Source organism: Oryzias melastigma, linkage group LG14, assembly GCF_002922805.2.
Source record: "Oryzias melastigma strain HK-1 linkage group LG14, ASM292280v2, whole genome shotgun sequence".
Classification (NCBI taxonomy): Eukaryota; Metazoa; Chordata; class Actinopteri; order Beloniformes; family Adrianichthyidae; genus Oryzias; species Oryzias melastigma.
In genome coordinates this window covers 24,369,083-24,386,148 of record NC_050525.1, presented here as the reverse complement: position 1 = coordinate 24,386,148, position 17,066 = coordinate 24,369,083, and the positions used below count along the sequence as shown (strand labels likewise).

At 33.9% G+C, this 17,066-nt stretch overlaps 1 protein-coding gene and 1 long non-coding RNA gene across 2 annotated transcripts; one reads left to right on the top strand and one right to left on the bottom strand.

The window, feature by feature from the left end:
- Positions 1-1,390: 1,390 nt before the first annotated feature.
- pou2f3 (POU class 2 homeobox 3) lies at positions 1,391-16,777 on the bottom strand. Its single transcript, XM_024262084.2, has 13 exons — positions 16,624-16,777; positions 16,288-16,344; positions 10,914-10,942; positions 9,439-9,540; positions 7,917-8,022; positions 7,094-7,182; positions 5,684-5,860; positions 5,189-5,330; positions 4,788-4,921; positions 3,204-3,368; positions 2,736-2,778; positions 2,539-2,647; positions 1,391-1,991 (listed from the first exon to the last, which is right to left on the bottom strand). The coding sequence occupies exons 2-13, from the start codon at positions 16,334-16,336 to the stop codon at positions 1,949-1,951; spliced, it is 1,188 nt and encodes a 395-aa protein (XP_024117852.1). The 5' UTR covers positions 16,337-16,344; positions 16,624-16,777; the 3' UTR covers positions 1,391-1,948.
- Positions 7,544-9,601, top strand: LOC118599592. Its single transcript, XR_004949003.1, has 2 exons — positions 7,544-7,968; positions 9,397-9,601. It is a non-coding gene; the product is annotated as an uncharacterized LOC118599592 (long non-coding RNA).
- Positions 16,778-17,066: the final 289 nt, after the last annotated feature.

Below are 17,066 nucleotides of genomic sequence, written 5' to 3'. Positions count from 1 at the left end.
TTCGAAACATCAATAAATGAATAAACTTAGCTTATCTCAGGACTCCAGACAACACGGATGTTACTTGATAAAAATAACTGAAGTTGCACAATTTAAGGTAAATTTTAAATGTATATTTTCATAATTCAATTAAAAATGAATATTGTAGCTCCTTTACAAGGACTAAGGACAGCAATAATCAGCATGAAAATAATGTTTCCTCAGAGAGAAATGATTCGATTTATGAATATTCTTATTTAATTTAAAAAATCGCTTTGTAACAGAAAATGCCAACATTTTGCATTTAAGGTCACTGTTTTTATTTAACAGATCTTTACATTTCGGCAAAACATTTCATGAAATATACAATAATCACTCAAAAATGGGGTCACAAAACAGTCAACTGATAAGATACAGACTTTACAAAGAAATGTAAATATGGAGTAAAATAAATGTTTAATAGAAAAAAAGGATTCTTAAATTTACTTTCAATGAAATGTTTGGTTTTGTGTTTTCCAGCTCCCCTGTAGCCTCATTTTTATTACTTTCTGCACACGTATTGTGAGAAAAAAGTCATTAAAAGGAATTGATTGGTAGAGTTTCCTCCTAATTTTGACAAAAAGTAAAATTCACTTGTTTTTATAATTATTTCAATAGCCAAGAAAATATTGGGCATTCTATTCGAGAGAGAAATGTAGATTTCCTTTTTTTTTAAAACCAGTGCAATAAACGAGTCAAAGTAGTAACCATTACAGTAATGTTTTACACACATGAAAGGAGATTTATTTAAGCACTCACAGTGGAACAATAGGAAACTGACAATTTTTGGAAAGTGTGGAGGTCTTTATCCAAAGATTATAACAGATTTACACTGTTAACATTGCCTAATTTCCAACATTAAGTTCAATTAATCCGGTTTGATACAGTAAATTTCATTCTATCTTAAAGGAGTTTAATCCACTCCAGCCCAAACTGCAAAATAAAAATGATCCAGGATGAGCTCAAATGTCCAAACATGATGTGACTTAAAAGAATGGAAAATTAGCATAAACATACTGCATGTTACCTATGAAAATTAGGTTACTGAAGCCCAGAGTTGAGAGAACCGACAGACATACTCCTGTAGTAAATTTGTAGTTAAAAGTGGCACAAAAAAGAACCAAAACCTCCCTACTTGTGTGGTTTTACTTCTCAAAGTTCAGACATTTTCAAACCCACACAGTGTCAAAAACTTTTAAATGAGGTAAACAAATGAACAATGAAACAAGTATTTGTACATTTATGTATTTGACAAAAAACTAAGCTAGAGTGAAAAATCCTTGAACAAAGAAAAACAATTGAAAATAGACAAATAATTTAAAATTGGACCATGTTCGGGTCTAATAATTAACAAAATTTGATTTTTTTCTACTTTTTTACAGGCTAGCAACTACATCTCTGTCAGATTGGAGTCTTAACATCAGCCTGGCTTGAAATGCTAAACAAACAACCTCATATTTATCACAAAAATGATCAAAAATGGAGAGTTTTTGTGAATTTAAGCTGCATCTCTGGGCTTCAAAGTTGATTCTTTCTCCTGAAATGATGTGGTTTGTTCAGCCTTATAAATAACATATTTGGAATATTAGTTTGCAAGACCATTTTGATAAATCCTAAAGTGTAAAGACTTGTAACAACAAAAAGATGAACTTCATTAATTGTGGTCCCTATTTATTAATAAACAAGGAAACTTTCTTTGTAAGTGCGTTCTCCATCTTTGCAAAACAAGAAAGATCACAGATTGATGAATGGAGCCGCTGCAGGCGCTTGCACGAGTAAAGACCTGAGTAGTGTGGTCAGCGGCCGTACGGTGCGTCTCCATCTCAGCTTTGTGGTTGAAAACTCTTTCAAAAACAGGAGAATCGTTCTAAAATCTTCATCCCTGCTGAGCTAATCTTCAAAGAGCCGAACACGATGCAGTTCATGTTAATCAGTGATGGTATGGAGTGGAATTCCATGTGCGGTACCAGGACCTAAACAGACACAACACAGAAATTACACAAAAAATATTATTCTTTTTTTTAATAATTGCAGAGGTGGATAAACTGCGGCTAAACTATTAAATATTTTTGTTTTTCTCTGTAATTCTGGTGTCTCCCTGTAGATGGTGCTCTACAAATACATTGTTTTGGTGCAGAAAGTTATTCTGCATTCATGTGGTGATGGAAGATTTGTTGATTCTCTGACGTTTATGTGTGTTTTCTAAGTCGAACAATAATTTTTCTGAACATTCGAACACCACATGAACGCAGCATTTCTCTAAGTTTACATTTTCCCTAATGGACATCGACCCACTACACTAAAATGAGAACAAAAATCACAATTTTTTAGGACTAAAAATCAAACATTTTCCATTTAAAATTAGTTCTCAATCAAAATTAAAGCATGTTGTCATTCAGAATTCATGTCATTTCTTTTTCCATTGAGGTGGATCACCAAAACACTCCTGGGTCAGCCCTTCAGTCAAATTTCGAACATTTTGTGGTCATAAAGTTTGCCCACCACTGGGTCAGAGCTTACCCCGGTGAGCTGTAGGAAGCTGGGTTGACCTGAGAAGTGATAGAAGCCGTGGAGAGACCGTTAGGAGAAGGTTCACGACTGCCACTGTTTGGGGAGGAATTTGACGACACTGAAACATGGAAATATAAAATGTGTAAACATAAAATATAAGTTAAAACACTTTAAGTCATCATAGTTTTAATTTGGAAAGCATTTACCTCCTCCTGAGGCCAGAGGACTGAAGGATCGGGATGTTGCAGCCTGAGATAGAGTCAAAATGTTACAACTGAAAAAAACTTTATTTACAAAAATGTTTCTATACCCTTAATTCCTTCATGCATGTATTTAATTATATTTATATAAAATATATTTTTCAGTGGTTTTATCCTTTTAAGGTTGCATTAATTAATCATTTGATTAAAGGGTACGTTGTGAATTAGCATCAAATGTCATGAAGGGGTTAATATATTTCAGCCTACAGAATAACTATAATATATTTTATGTGCCTCCAAACTATGAGAAATTACTTAATGTACATTAATAAACATAATCAATTAGTAATTGGCATTTAAAGGAATAAAATTATTGAATAAAAGTTTTTATGAAAGTGCTGTCTTTAAGAATAACCTTTAAAGATTAAATAGTTAAATGATCCTGCAATGTTTTGCTAAAAACGGCATCCTCACCATCCTGGAGTTGTAGCTGTGAGACTTGACCGGGATGGTCGGCATAGGACAGTAGATCCTCTTCTCCTTTTGACGACGGTTACAGAACCAGACCCGGACCACCTCCTTCTCCATGGACAGCTGCTCAGAAATCAGGCTTATCTCCTCTGAGTTGGGTTTGGGGTTCTAAGACAACAAAAAACAAAGATTTCAGCTCTATTTTACAATATTAACAGTTGGAACTCAGAGGAAATACAAAATTATTTCTCATGAGGTAACGATTGTCCGAATAGCTTAAAAAGCAAGGAATTGGAAATATTAGCAGACAAAAAAATGAACTAAAAAAATCATATTAAGATTTAAAGTTCTTATTATTCTCTATTTTTTCTGTGATTTTGTCTTAAAATGTTTTGAAATGGTGAAAACAATAAGAAAAAGTTTATTTTTCGTCTGAAAAAATGCCCTGAGAAACATTTCTGTCGTCTATTTTTCTTTCTATAAACACAACGTTACTTATTTTGGTGTGTAGTTAGAAGTTACACAATCCCTGCATCACATTTTAAATCTAATACAAAAAAGAGTAGTTTGAAATATAAATGCTGTCAAAAACCAGGATTTGACAATAAGTATATAAAGTATGAGCGTTATGCTAAAGCAGAGTTTATCAGATATTTATTCAACGTTTAACTAGAAAATACTTAATTGATCCATGAAGGACAAATCAACATTTTTTAGAAGAATATTAGTTAGTTTTATCTGCAAGTGCGAAGGATCTCCTCTAGAGGGCAGTGTTGCAGAATAATTTTCATCTGGAAAAAGTGTTTTGTTAGTTCTTTAAGGTTTAAACACTTTAAAATCAGTAGAAGCTTAATTTCTCTTTTTGTTAGGGGTGGAAGTATAAATCTGAGCACAAATAGTATCGATACCAAGGCAAAGTATTGATATTATTGTGTTGACATTGATGCTTTTAATATGTTTTTTTTTCTTCAATATGTACAGTAAAGAGCTTGAATTTACTCATGGAAGTCAGGATTTTATTTTTGTGCTTTTTATATTTTAGTACAGTGTTGTTTTTGTGTACTTTTACCCCCAGGGATTTAAATTGCATTACTGCCTTTATTTGAAAAAAAAAAATGTTTGTGGTTCTGTTGAACTTACATTTTTGTTACATTGTAGCTTTTTTAAAATGTTGCACCAGTTACTGTCTTCTTCTTGTTATTATAGTTTTATGCCATTATCAATATTCTTTTTCTATATTTGATATATATTCAGTTCAGGTTGTTGCAATTAGTTAAATACCATTTTTATTTGCAGAAAAGAAAGTCTGTCCTGTTTTTTATTAAACACCTAGTTAACAAAAAAATCTGTTATTCCTGAAATTATTCTATCATCAAACATTTCAAGGAAAAAGTATCGGTATTAGTGATACTGGCTCTGTAATTACTTGGTATCCGACCCAAATTCCTAGTATCACCCACCTACTTCTGGTTTCTAAACATAATTTAACTGAAATAAAGCAGTTTTTTGCTTTGAATCTTTGAAAATCTTTACATTTGTAAGCAGCTGACGCTTTCATAATGAATTGTTTAATTACTAGAATCTTACATCATGGAAACGTTTCTCCAGCGTCATCTTTATGTTGGTTTCAATGCTCGTCCTCTTTTTTCGTTTGCGCCCGTAGCCTTCCATCAGGGGCGGCAGCGAGCTTGAGCTCGTCATGGAGTCGGACGGGGAATTCTCTGTGTCAAAGATCAGAGAAACTCCTGACATGTCGCATAACGAAGACTACAACATCAAAAAAATCAGTTGGTTTTTCTTTTTTCAGCACAATGTAAGGAGTAAATTGGTCATGCATGGTCCCAGAATGTTATAATTAATATTTATTCATAATTAAGATGTAAAACTAAATCCAATTTAATAAAAAATAGTGTATTTGCATTTAGTTTTTCATGCTTTTGTGGTGCATTCCAATTAAAATGACGACTTATAATGACTTATTTTTTTACCTGCATCACTCAGCCACTTCTCCAGCAGAGGTTTGAGCTTGCACATGTTTTTGAAGCTGAGATTGAGAGCTTCAAACCGAGAGATCGTCGTCTGGCTGAAGTCATTCCCGTACAGTTTCCCCATGGCGAGGCCAACATCTCCCTATGAACAAAAAACAAACTCATGCTCAAGGTTTCTCCAAAACTGATGACATTTGCAAATGCATTTTTGAAAATCTGTGAAGTTTGGCCTTTTTTAAAAGTCAAGAATAATGTAAAAAGTGCAAACAGATTAAAAATGTTACACTTTTGACACTGGAGAACCCACATGGTCAAATTGGTTTTAATTTCTTTTCTTGTTTTATTAACTTTTTCCTTCTTTTTTCATTGTTCTTGTAACAGGTGCTATCCCTAAAATGAACCAACTAATTTATAACATTTTATTTTGAAAGCTCAGATGACATTTGTCTCTCGGGTGCTGCAGGGTTAAAGAAGTTTCTTGTTATTGTTTTCTACCTGAGTGAATCCCAGCTTGATGCGTCTTTGTTTGAACGCTTTGGCAAACTGCTCCAGCTCCTCCAGATCACTGGGTTCGTCCTGCGTCTGCACCGACAGGTGTTTGGGTATCTGCAGGTGAGCCATGTCCATGTGGTTCTCCATGGAGGGTCCTCCTAGACCAGAACGACTCATAGCCTGGATCAAAAGAAACATCAGAGATCTTCAACGTCTTTTTTTAAATGTAAAATAAAACGACTTAGCAGCTAATTGATGACAATTATTAACATTTCAGCATCATAAAAAAAGTTCTGCTAAACTTGTCAACTATTATAGCTTATTTTTACCAAAGAAAGGATAAATGTTTTTAAGTAATTTAAGTAATAGGAAAAATAAAGTGGAAACTGAATTCTAAAACTTTTAGATTACAAACAGTTGTGATTGTTTGCTTAAAAAGTGTCTGCCTTTAAAGGGAATTAAAACATTCAAAAATATATTTTGAACCTAATTATTCAATGGTTTTATTTTTGAAGATTAAAAAATTACTTGTTTTCACTGCAAAAACAATCACCTTGAAAAAAGAAAAGAAAAAGAATTCTTAAAATTCAAAAACAATTCTTTAAATACGCAAAAGCAATCTGCTAATGGGGAAAGAACATTTTTCACATTTTAAGAAAAAAATGTAATTTCTAAAATGCCTTAAGCGCTATACATTAAAAGCTAAACATTAAAACTGTTAAAAATGTAAGTAAGTGAATTAAAACATAAAAACATGGTAAAACAAAACTTGAAACATAAAACAATAATAAGAAAACAGCAAAATCTCAAATATAGCGAAAGGTTAAGCCATAAAAATTAGTCTAAGTTTAAAAAGGAATGGTGAATATTTAATTTATAAAATTATTAATATTGCTATTTATAACATGATTTTTCTTGCACAGAAAATAAATAAAAAAATCATGAAACTTGGGCCTTAAGATGTATGTTTTGCAGTGTACAACAGTTCAAATTAGTGTTGATAAAATAGTAAAACAAATAAAACAAAAAATATTGTTTCAAGTTTGCAAGATATAATAGTTTGTGTGCCTTTAAAATAAATCAGGCAAGTCATTTTTTATAAAATAGAACACTTTTGAAACAGCTTTTGTCTCAATGTTTGTAATATAATACAGTGATTGTATCCATTTCTGGATGTATGATAATGATTTTCTGAAACCAGCTTTCTGATTGTAGTAACGGCTTCAGGAAACACCAGAGTCTGAATTCACCAGCAGCTTCCTGCCTTTGTCTGCTAAACAGACTCAGCAAAGGGAGATAATTTGGTTTATTTCCTCTCAAAACTGTCACTGTGTTCAACAATAGTTACATGTTTCTCTGAAAAAACAATTACTGCCTCTTTAGGATTGAAATGCTGACATTTTTGCCCCTTACCTGAGGAGTCAGAGCCAGGCCCGACTGATGCTGAAGAAGACTGCTCTGACCCGGGCTTGGAAGAGAGAGCAGGTTCTGCTGTAGGAGAGCTGCAGGAGAAAACAGCAGGATCTTCAGGAAATGATGGAGATAATCAGAAGATTCATGGATCAACTGGGAAAATGTGCAGACGTGTCACTTTGGGCCCAAACTGGATGCTATCTACCTACTTCCATGGATAAATCAGTATTTTGATTCCAAAAATCTACGTATGTAGTCCCTTTTCTAAATCAAGAAGAAAAAAAAACTAAATAAAAATAAAATATGCCTAAAATTATAAAACCTCGCCAAAATAAAAGCTTGTATTTATGTAAAAGATGAAGTAAAAAGGTCTTGTTGTGTTTTAAAGGCCTCAGCTGTGTCCGTGGAGTGCCTGTAACTACGAAATGACTTTTGATGAGTCATGATTCAAGCCTGGAACCAGTAAACGTGCTTTGACTTAAGTAATTAAACCGACCTGCACAGTCATCCAGGGTTGTAAATGAATTTGAAGTTCTAGCCTGGAGACCAGAGGCCTCAATTTGGAGATGAAAGAAGAACTTTTATAATGTTTGATCAGACTTCTTCTCCTGCAATCAGTCAAGACTCAACTGGAGAAAACTGGCAATTAACCTCTGATTGATGCAGGTCAAACTCAGAATTATTAAGAGTAGAACAGTGGGATCTTTTCATAGAAAAACCATCTGCTTCTTCTGTTTCTTCTAGACTCATCTTTGATAATTCTCAGCAAGTCAAAGCAGGCCTTGTGTATTGCTGATTCTCGTCTGTGTTTTTTATGTTCTACCTTGATGACTGGTGGGACTCTGGGAAAGCAGGAAGGGCGGCGGCGACGACAGGTGAGTGGGCGGCATCAGGACCAGCTGCTGCATGGGGTGCAAGGATGTGAGCTCCTGATACAGAAACACACAAACATCAAACTGAGCACAGACACACTCACACACAGGTCCTCCAGAAATGAGTCAAAAAAATTCTTTAAAATATTTTATTTAAATAGCAAAAACCTCTGTCAGTAGGGTAAAAAAAATTCTAAACTGAGATAATTTTGCTGTTGAAAACCTTCTTAATAAAAGGATAAAATATTTTTATTGAAACAAGAGTTTTTTTTATTTTCTCAAGATTCTTTTTTTTTAGTAGCATTTTTTAAATAGTTGTTCTACATGGCAAGATAAAATAATTGAAGTTTGCCACAATGCTTTTATTTTGATACGTACAGTGTTAAAATTCAACATTATTTCTACTTAATTTATATTTTAAACTCATATTGGAACATAAGCTTTAAAGTTTGTGACTTAAATAGCTAACAAATTATATGTCTAATTATAGTAAACAATTAATAATGAATAGTTGGCCACATTTGAAAATCAATGATGAAAAAGAAATTATGAAATTTCAGAATAATACTGAACACATCTATGTATAATGCTAAAGTGATAGTAACTGTTAAGTGATGTGAAGTTGCTGTCATCTAAAACACCCCTAATCCTAAACATCTTTTAGCTATAGGATCATTTAAAATTAAAAAAAAATGATGGTTGTATCTGATAAACAATTTTAAAAAACGCCATAGAATTATTTTATTCTTCATATAAAAAAACTTTACTGTTTGTAATAAATAAGTAAAAAAAACAAAAATTAACCGGCCTCAGTCTGAATTAAATTAAATTCCTGTTTTATTGGGTTATAATCTTACTTTTGTATGTAAGAAGTTACTTGCAAATGTGGAAAATATGTACTAAAAAACAATTTATCATCGGTGGTGAAAATCTTGCACAAAGAAACTTGATTTTCTGCTGAATTTGCTCACACGTTATTGACTTAATCCACATAATAAGTGTTGGCAGAATGACTTTTGTGCACATTTTGAGACTTTCTTTGAACTGTCAACTCTGAACAAACACAAGTCTGTGCTGCATTCAGACAAATGGGAAATGCGGAGTCATTTGTTTTATTCATTCGCGTTGTGCACCGTTTTGGTTTTAGTGAAAACTGAACAAAATTCACTAGAGATGAAAAAAAAGTACGGTATGTTTGTGTTTTTCCTGTGACAAATACTGTCCACATATGACGATGTAAGTTTGACGTTTTAGTTTTTAGGTGGAAAAATGATGCAAATATGATGTCCGCCTTTGTACAGTTATTGGGACAGGCTCCAGCAACCCCCCTAAAGGGATTAAATGGATTTAGAAGATGGTTTTATGGAAGATCTATTAAACCTAAAATGTGATGTTTGAAAGTAATTCTCTTAGTTTTTCTTTCTTTTTAAGTTATTTTTAGTCCAGGGGATCCGAGGATCGACAATATCTTACCCCGCTCATCTGACCTCCATGGACCGGAGAGCTCTGAGTCAGACATGCCGTCTTCAGTGAAGAGGCTGAATGAGGGGAATCATTGATTTCCTCTGTTTTTATCTGAAAAAAAATAGCATCAGCTGTCATAATATAGTCTTATATCAATAAAAGCATGATTTAAGATGCCTCGTGTGCCTGGCCGTACATAAACTTTGTGTGGTGGTGTAACTTTCTCATGGACTAGTTTGTCACTAAACACAGTACAAAGAGTGATAGTCACTCTTCCTCCCTTAGAGCGAGCTGGTATGCAAATATCTTCCCCCCTCGCTATCCCAGCAGCTAACCCCTGCAGCCATAGCACTTCCTGAAAGCACAAGGAAACGTTGACCTAAAACTATTAATCGAAAAAAAAGAAAATACAAAGAACTGCAAGTATTTCTATTACAGTTAAGTATTTTGATAGTGTATATTATGTAATTAATTACATATCCATGTTTGGAATACACATTATAAACAAAATAACCTTATTTTAGTTAAATTAATTGACTTTTTTTGCTCACACATTACTATTTATCGCTGACTAATATAAAAAAAATTCATTAACAATAAAATAAAAATGGCTTTAAGTCAGAAAATTAGTCAAAGAAATTGCTTAATATTAATTATATAAAACTTTTATCCCATTTATCATATCGCCTTATGGAAGGTGAAGTTTGACTACAACATATGTCAGGTGATTGATTATTTGTTTGCATATCATCAATTGCATTCAAAGCATAGATGTTCTTTTGAAGTAAAAAAAGATTAAAACACTTTTGTAATTACTTCCCAATTCTGACAAAAGGACTTTTTTTAACTTCAAAAACAAGAACTGGGTTTGCATTTGTTTCAAGCTCAATTATAAGTTAAGAAAACACAAGTTTTGATTTGACTCTTTACTTATAGTTGAAAAAGTTAAACTTTTATATCAAAATTCCAGTGTGTAAAATCAATTTTGTGCATTTTGCATGAGTGTAATTTCTGTTACAAGTCACATGTCCACAATCAGATCTATTGAAGCAGAAAATAGTGCATGAAATATGCCTGAAGCTGCTGATTTATTAGCAACTTGGATGCTTTGACACATTTGTTGGTGAACAGATGAAAGATAGAACGCCTCATCATCAGATGAACGGCATAACCAGTGGAGGGACAGGCCAGCCGTTTTATCTTTCTATGGAACCTGAATTCACAGTAGTGCATTGTTTACCGGTTTCATGTCATCTCCACACTGAACCTAAAATCGAGAGCAGGTGTTTGACCTCAGGACTTCAGAGGAATCCAATCCAGGTGCATGAGAATTTGTTTCACGAGGACATAAAACTGAAAACGCACGCGAGCAAACGAGCGAGCAGGAAAAAGCTGAACAAGTCAACCCGATGAAAACAGAGTCCTCATTCATGCAGGCCCCATTCATGAGAATTTGAGCGCGGGAAGTGAAAATCAACACTTACTTGAAGATTGAAGTCTATTCCATTTCGTTCTGAAAGTTGAAAGAGAAAAAAACATGAGTTGAAATCAAAATCTGATTCTGAAATCAGAAAATTCAAAAAGAACATCAAATCTATCATAGTTTAATGTTACAGATTAGTGTAAAAATAGTTTTGTTTATTTGTTGAAGTCCTCTCTACTGCAGTGAGAGGAATTTAAACAAATGCATATTTATTTCAAATTACAATCAAAACAAAAATCTTTCAAAAATCAATTAAGAGGCAGGTTGACAGTTTTAATCACAAAGTCTCTTAATCTACACTGTGCTGGAATCAGGGGCGGAGCTACAAGGGGGAAAAAGGGGGCGAAAAGGGATTGGCCCCCCCATTTTTGAGTCATTATTGACGGATTAAGAAATCATCAATAGAAACATCTTCAAGCTTTAGTAATAGTACAACAGCTAAAATAATTTTTGTTTTAATATGAATAAATATGTCTTTTTTATCCTTTCATTCATTTCAATTGCCATCCTTCCAGTCATCTGCTCCCCTTCCAGTTATTAAATAAAATGCCTTTTCTCCGTCACTGACTAGAGTTATTGCTTAAACCTTTGGGATTAAAATATGTTTAACTTTTAATGGACAGTGAGTGACTTAACACCAGAAAACTCAGCTTTCCTTATGCAGAATGGGAATTTAGTAATGGCAAAATCCAAAAGTGTAGGTAAAACAGACATCAGATCTGGTCTCACTGATATGTTTGTTACTTTTGTGCTGTTTTCATTTACTGAATTAAAGTTCAATCATGTTAATCAGAGAGGAAGCTTCCCTTCAAAGTGTCATTTGTGGGAAAACCACTACTTGTTTTGTACTTTTCTGATAATTTAAGGTTTTAAGTTTAAACTCAAACACATACTGTTGATGTACAGCTGAGTTTATTTGGCTGTTTTTTCTGTGAACTTCCATAAATCCTATTTGGATATGAGACTGAGATTCTCTCATCCCAATATTTATTCAAGATGAAAAAAAAGAAAAAGAATTTGGTTGTGTGTAAGTGATGAAAAAAAAACCTCAGCCTTTGTCTTCCTGAAGGAAGTTCAATTGCATGGAGTTTAATGGACTCTAAAGGATCGTGATGGTTTGGTGACAATTGCGTAAAGCTGTGTGTCATCTGCATAAATGTGATGTATAAAAGTATTAAGAAGAAACAAAGGGAGCATTTTGGGCTTGAACAGCAGATGTCCAAGTATGGATCCCTGAGGTACTCCACATGTCATTGGTGACTATCAGATTTCTTATATATAACTCCTAACCCAACCATGGATCATGACTGATAACCCCACCCATTTATTTCCACCCTGTCAACAAAGATTTTATGATCCACAGTAAAAGTTGAAATCAGATCAAGCAGCAATAACACAAATGTTTTTCAAGAATCGTTGATATAAATGTTGTTTAAGGCTTCAATGAGTGTTGTCTCAGGGTTCTGAAGTGAAATAAACTCATCTAAAATGCTATTTATGTTCAAAAAGTGTTATATCAGTAATAATTATTTCAAAAATGTTCTGAAAACAAGAGCGTCAAAAGATTGTTTAATGCCCAGCGTGGGAAATAACTCTTTACAAATGTAATCTATACAGTAAAATTACTTTTTGCATTAAAAAATCCAAAAGTTCAAATAGATTCAAACTACTTTTATTTGGCAGATTTTTAAAAATGTTATCCTGTATTTTTTTTTCTTTTTTTTTGTCTGATCTGCCTAAATTGATCCTTATTCTTCAAATGTTATTCCTGTGCGTTCACTGCACTTTTACTGTACAATATTATTTGTTTTTAACTCTATACTAGGCTCTGGGAAGGACTGGGGTTTGTACTGGGGGTGTTTTTGCCTTGCAGTACCTGGGATTGGGTACAGCAATCCCACAAAGTGAGAATGTATAAATGAATCCACCGATCCACCTCTCATTTAAATGTAAAACTAGTTCCAGTCACGTCAGATTTTGTTTTTGGAGGTACTAAAGTAACTTAAAAGTATCAGAATAAGAAGTTATCTGTAATGCACTACAGTTTGGAGTTTAATGATTCACCGTCCACCACACACGTGTTCTTCTTGACATGTTAAAACAGGGTGTTTGTTTTTAATAAGTTTAATGACAAATCCTTAGAAAGAGAAGCAACTTAGACCAGTTAATACAGTATTTCAGATAAAAATATAATTAAAATGTTCTTGTCTGTGCTTTTTAGTGATCAAAACTCTGAATCTGGTGGTTAATCTTATAAAATATCATATAAAATCTAAAAAAAAAAACTTTATTGATTGACAAACAGTGCTACAACTTGATCCCTTCATGTTTTTGCATACATTTAATAGCTGCGATAACTGTTGACTGAATAAGTGTATTAAATGTTTGTAGAAAATGTCTTTAAAATCATTTTTAATCAAAACAAAACTTTGTTATTTTAAAAGTTTTCATTACACTCTAGGATATTGCAGCCCTGAAGGTTGCACCAAAATAGACAGATCTTTTCAAGAAGACTGGACTGAGCGCGTGTGGAGGGGCGGATCACAAAGGAGGACGGTTCAAAGGTTTTCTGGATAAGTCACCATCATTTGAATGTCAAATTGGGCCTTTTGGGATGTGTGTGAGTGAGAGTGCGGGAGGCAGTTTAGTTGCTGGAGACACACAATGCAAATTAGCCTGTGCCCCCCCTCTTCCAGCGCACTAACTCCTCTCTCAATGTTGTCCTCCACTCCTGCCTCCCTCTCTTCAACAGCACATCCAACCTGACAGTCAAGGTTCCAGTATGGAAATGACAAAACATGCAAATCAGGCCTGAATGCAGGAAGCTTGTGTCTACACATGAAGACACACACGAGAGCGAAAAACAAAAGTTGCGCCTTGTTGTTGAATCCCAAAAAGTCTGTTGCACGACTGCAGTTTTTGTTTAATTTATGTATTATATACTCTTTTTTTATGTCAAAATTAGTCAGGCAATCCTAAATTGGTGAGTTTGAGTGTCATATGTAGTTACAGTTAACAGTTGAACCGTCAAAAAAGCACCGGGAGTGACGGGAACGATATGATCTATTTCCCACTCCCACACCAAAAACCCTAAACGAAGAGCTGCTCTCACTGTTGTGACAGTTTTGCTAAAAAAAAAAAAAAAAGGGAAAGCACAAGTTTACTCTGCAGTTTGGGTCACAGCCAACAAAACTCCATGAAAAACCAGTTAGGCCTCAAAATTTAGTAACATGCCACAAATGAAAAAAAGAAAAGAAAACACACAGTTCGGTTTGAAAGACCAAAGTAATTCTCTTTTTAGCAGATGTTACAAAAATAAGTCTGTTTTTAAATAAAAGTAATAAACATTGTAGATGTTGTCCTTTCAAATCCTTCCCTCCACGCGTTCAAAAACCTGCTGGCACAGTCTTTGGAACAGTATCTGCTATGTTGGCCACCATTTGTTTGAAATTTGACTTTAACTATATGATCTGTAATAACCTGTTACACTGATTTCCTTTGTCAAAGTTTATCAACAATCGTGAGATCGGCCTGGAAAGGAAATCAATTAGAGTCAATTAAGCCCTACGAATTGCTTAGTCTGTGCAGTCCACTGAAATAGACAGAATAGAATAGAATAGAACAGAATAGAATAGAATAGAATAGAATAGAATAGAATAGAATAGAATAGAATAGAATAGAATAGAATAGAATAGATCTGTATTTGTCATTGTTACAGGTACAAAGAAAATTAAAAGTGCTTCCTGGTCTTTGCAACATTCAGACCAAACCCATGACAAAAACTTACAACTAAAAATGTTTTAAAAAAAATACACAAAAACGTGCATTATTCAGCAGCTAAAAACAATAAATGAAAATTAATTTGTATCTAAAGTAAAGTCTATTTATCATTTTAAAAACAGGATATCCAATTTATGTGTGATAATTGTTAAGAATTGAAAAAAGATAATAATAAATATGAAGTAAAAAAAACGGACTCATTTATTAGTAAGTTGAACTTAATGACAGAAGAGATTATTTTATTATCTACTACCATTAGTATCTCACGTGTAAAGCACAAACCATAAATAAATAATCAAAATTAGATGGAATATATATATTTTTTAAAAAAAAATGAACTTAACTTTCAGCCACTTGGCTATTAAGTTACTTTTTTCAAATTCAAAAACATCATTCCTCTACATCAATAAAGACTTTCAAAGAGCATGTGAGCTCTGTGTTGTCTGCAACAATAATGCTTGGGGAACACTTTTAAATTTCCATTGTTTTGGTCACTTCATGTTCAGAAAAAAGAAGATCAAAAGTTAAAATCTGCAGCACATGTGAGGTACACAAGTAACACGGAGTCACAACTCTATGTTTTCCTCAAAGTATATTTTAAGACCTTTTTGCCTTCAGCAGTTTCAAACAGCTTTGTGTTGTCTCCCATTGTACATGGATGAGGACTTACAAATGAATTATGAAAGAAGGACATAAATGATTGCTAATACTACAAGATATCTTTCATTTTTTAGTTATTTGTCAGTTTAGTTTCTGTAACATTTAGGCACAATTCTGAGTTTGCAAAACATTGAAGAGGCCCCTTGTCTTCCAAGAGAACATGCTGAAAACTTGAAACATGAATGTGTTCAGTCCATCCTCTAACGAAACATTGTTGAACCCCAGACACATCCATGATCATTAGTTAAACTAAAATGTTGTGTTTTTATGTTCTGGAGAAAATCACAAATTCTTCACAAAAGGTTTTATCATCACAGAAACTGGGTTTTATTTCTTCCTTCTCTGTGTTTTTGTTTAGGCTCCACATGTGACGAATCGGTTGTTACAGTAAATACCAACAAAAATACGTGCATTTAACACTTCCATGCAGCAGAGCCATCCACTTCCCTCACGCAACCATTGTCTCAATAAAAGTTCCACATTTTTCTACTGCAGGTTCCTGGTTTTTGTTTTGCAGTGGCATCTGCAGCTTCTGGAAAGTCGGTTTCTCAGTAAAATAGCTCTCAGGTGCACTCCTGTACAAAGACCTAGTGTCACATGTTCTCAAACGCACAACTTATCATTAAATTCAAATAGTTTTAAGCTGCGTCTTTTCCCCTTATATATTTATAATGGTGAGAAACAGTCTCCTCATATTTTCACAAGTTGTCTCCATCAATCCTATCTAGCGACAACGAGAAATTAAACCAGATGGGATGAAAAAAACACATGCATTCTCTCTATTTATTAAGATAAATTTGCATTTAGAAGACGTTATATTTACACAAACTCTCTGACAGTGCACTCTTTAAATCCTCAAGTGGAAAATCTGAACTAATAGCTTGAAAACAACAGGTTATTTCAATTGGAATGCAATTAAGTAAAAATATCCTTACCTGTCTGTTTAGCTGGAGCCTCCGACTGCTCCACAGTGTCTGCGCTCATCTTAATATCTGTAATGATAAATATACCTGATTTTCCTACAGGATTCGAACTTTTCCAGGACAATGAAGCACTCAGGCCACCCAGGAAAATGATCTTGAGAGTATTCTAATGCGCCCTCCCCTCCACACCAACTTACCTTTGGTAATCCCTACTTATAATTCATCTTATTAATGCAATTATTAGTCACACAAAGTTCCACATTGACGTTATCTAGCAAAATGTAAAGACCTTTCTTTCAAAAATCCATAAAAGTACTGCGGAGAATACTGACATGTGGAGAGACTCACCTCAACCAGAGAGTTTGTGTCGCTCTAATTCCTCTGTATGGGCTAGACTTTCTAAGAGAAAGGAAGTTTTGCTATAAAAAGTTTTGGAAATTCACAGCTGCTCATCAGCATTTTCCTAAGTGAAGAAGCGTTCACTTCTGCAGTACACCCTGCACCGCTCATTTGAATATGTCTCTGTGTGTCCTATCCAACTTCAGACTCTTTGCATAAAACAACAATGGGGTTATGCTGCAAATTCATGGCACTGGTGCGTGCACGTGTGTCACTGTGTGTGTCATCGTGTGGGGTTTTTTTGGACACAAAAAGGCTGGGGGAGTCATCCTTAGGGTGCTTTGGATAAGAAGATACCCAAAGATTAGCTTAATGTTTTATTTTTTTAATTATTAATTTATTTTTTAAAGACATCTAAATAAGCTTTATGTTACTAAATATCACCCCCCCCC

Bases quoted from the DNA above. Each gene is read 5' to 3' on its own strand.
- pou2f3 (XM_024262084.2), bottom strand. From the start codon at position 16,336: ATGAGCGCAGACACTGTGGAGCAGTCGGAGGCTCCAGCTAAACAGACA. The intron at 8,023-9,438 runs GTAAGATATTGT...TTTCTGTATCAG, and splicing joins ATGGAGGTCAGATGAGCGGG to GAGCTCACATCCTTGCACCC. The intron at 2,648-2,735 runs GTAAATGCTTTC...TCCATGTTTCAG, and splicing joins TCCTCTGGCCTCAGGAGGAG to TGTCGTCAAATTCCTCCCCA.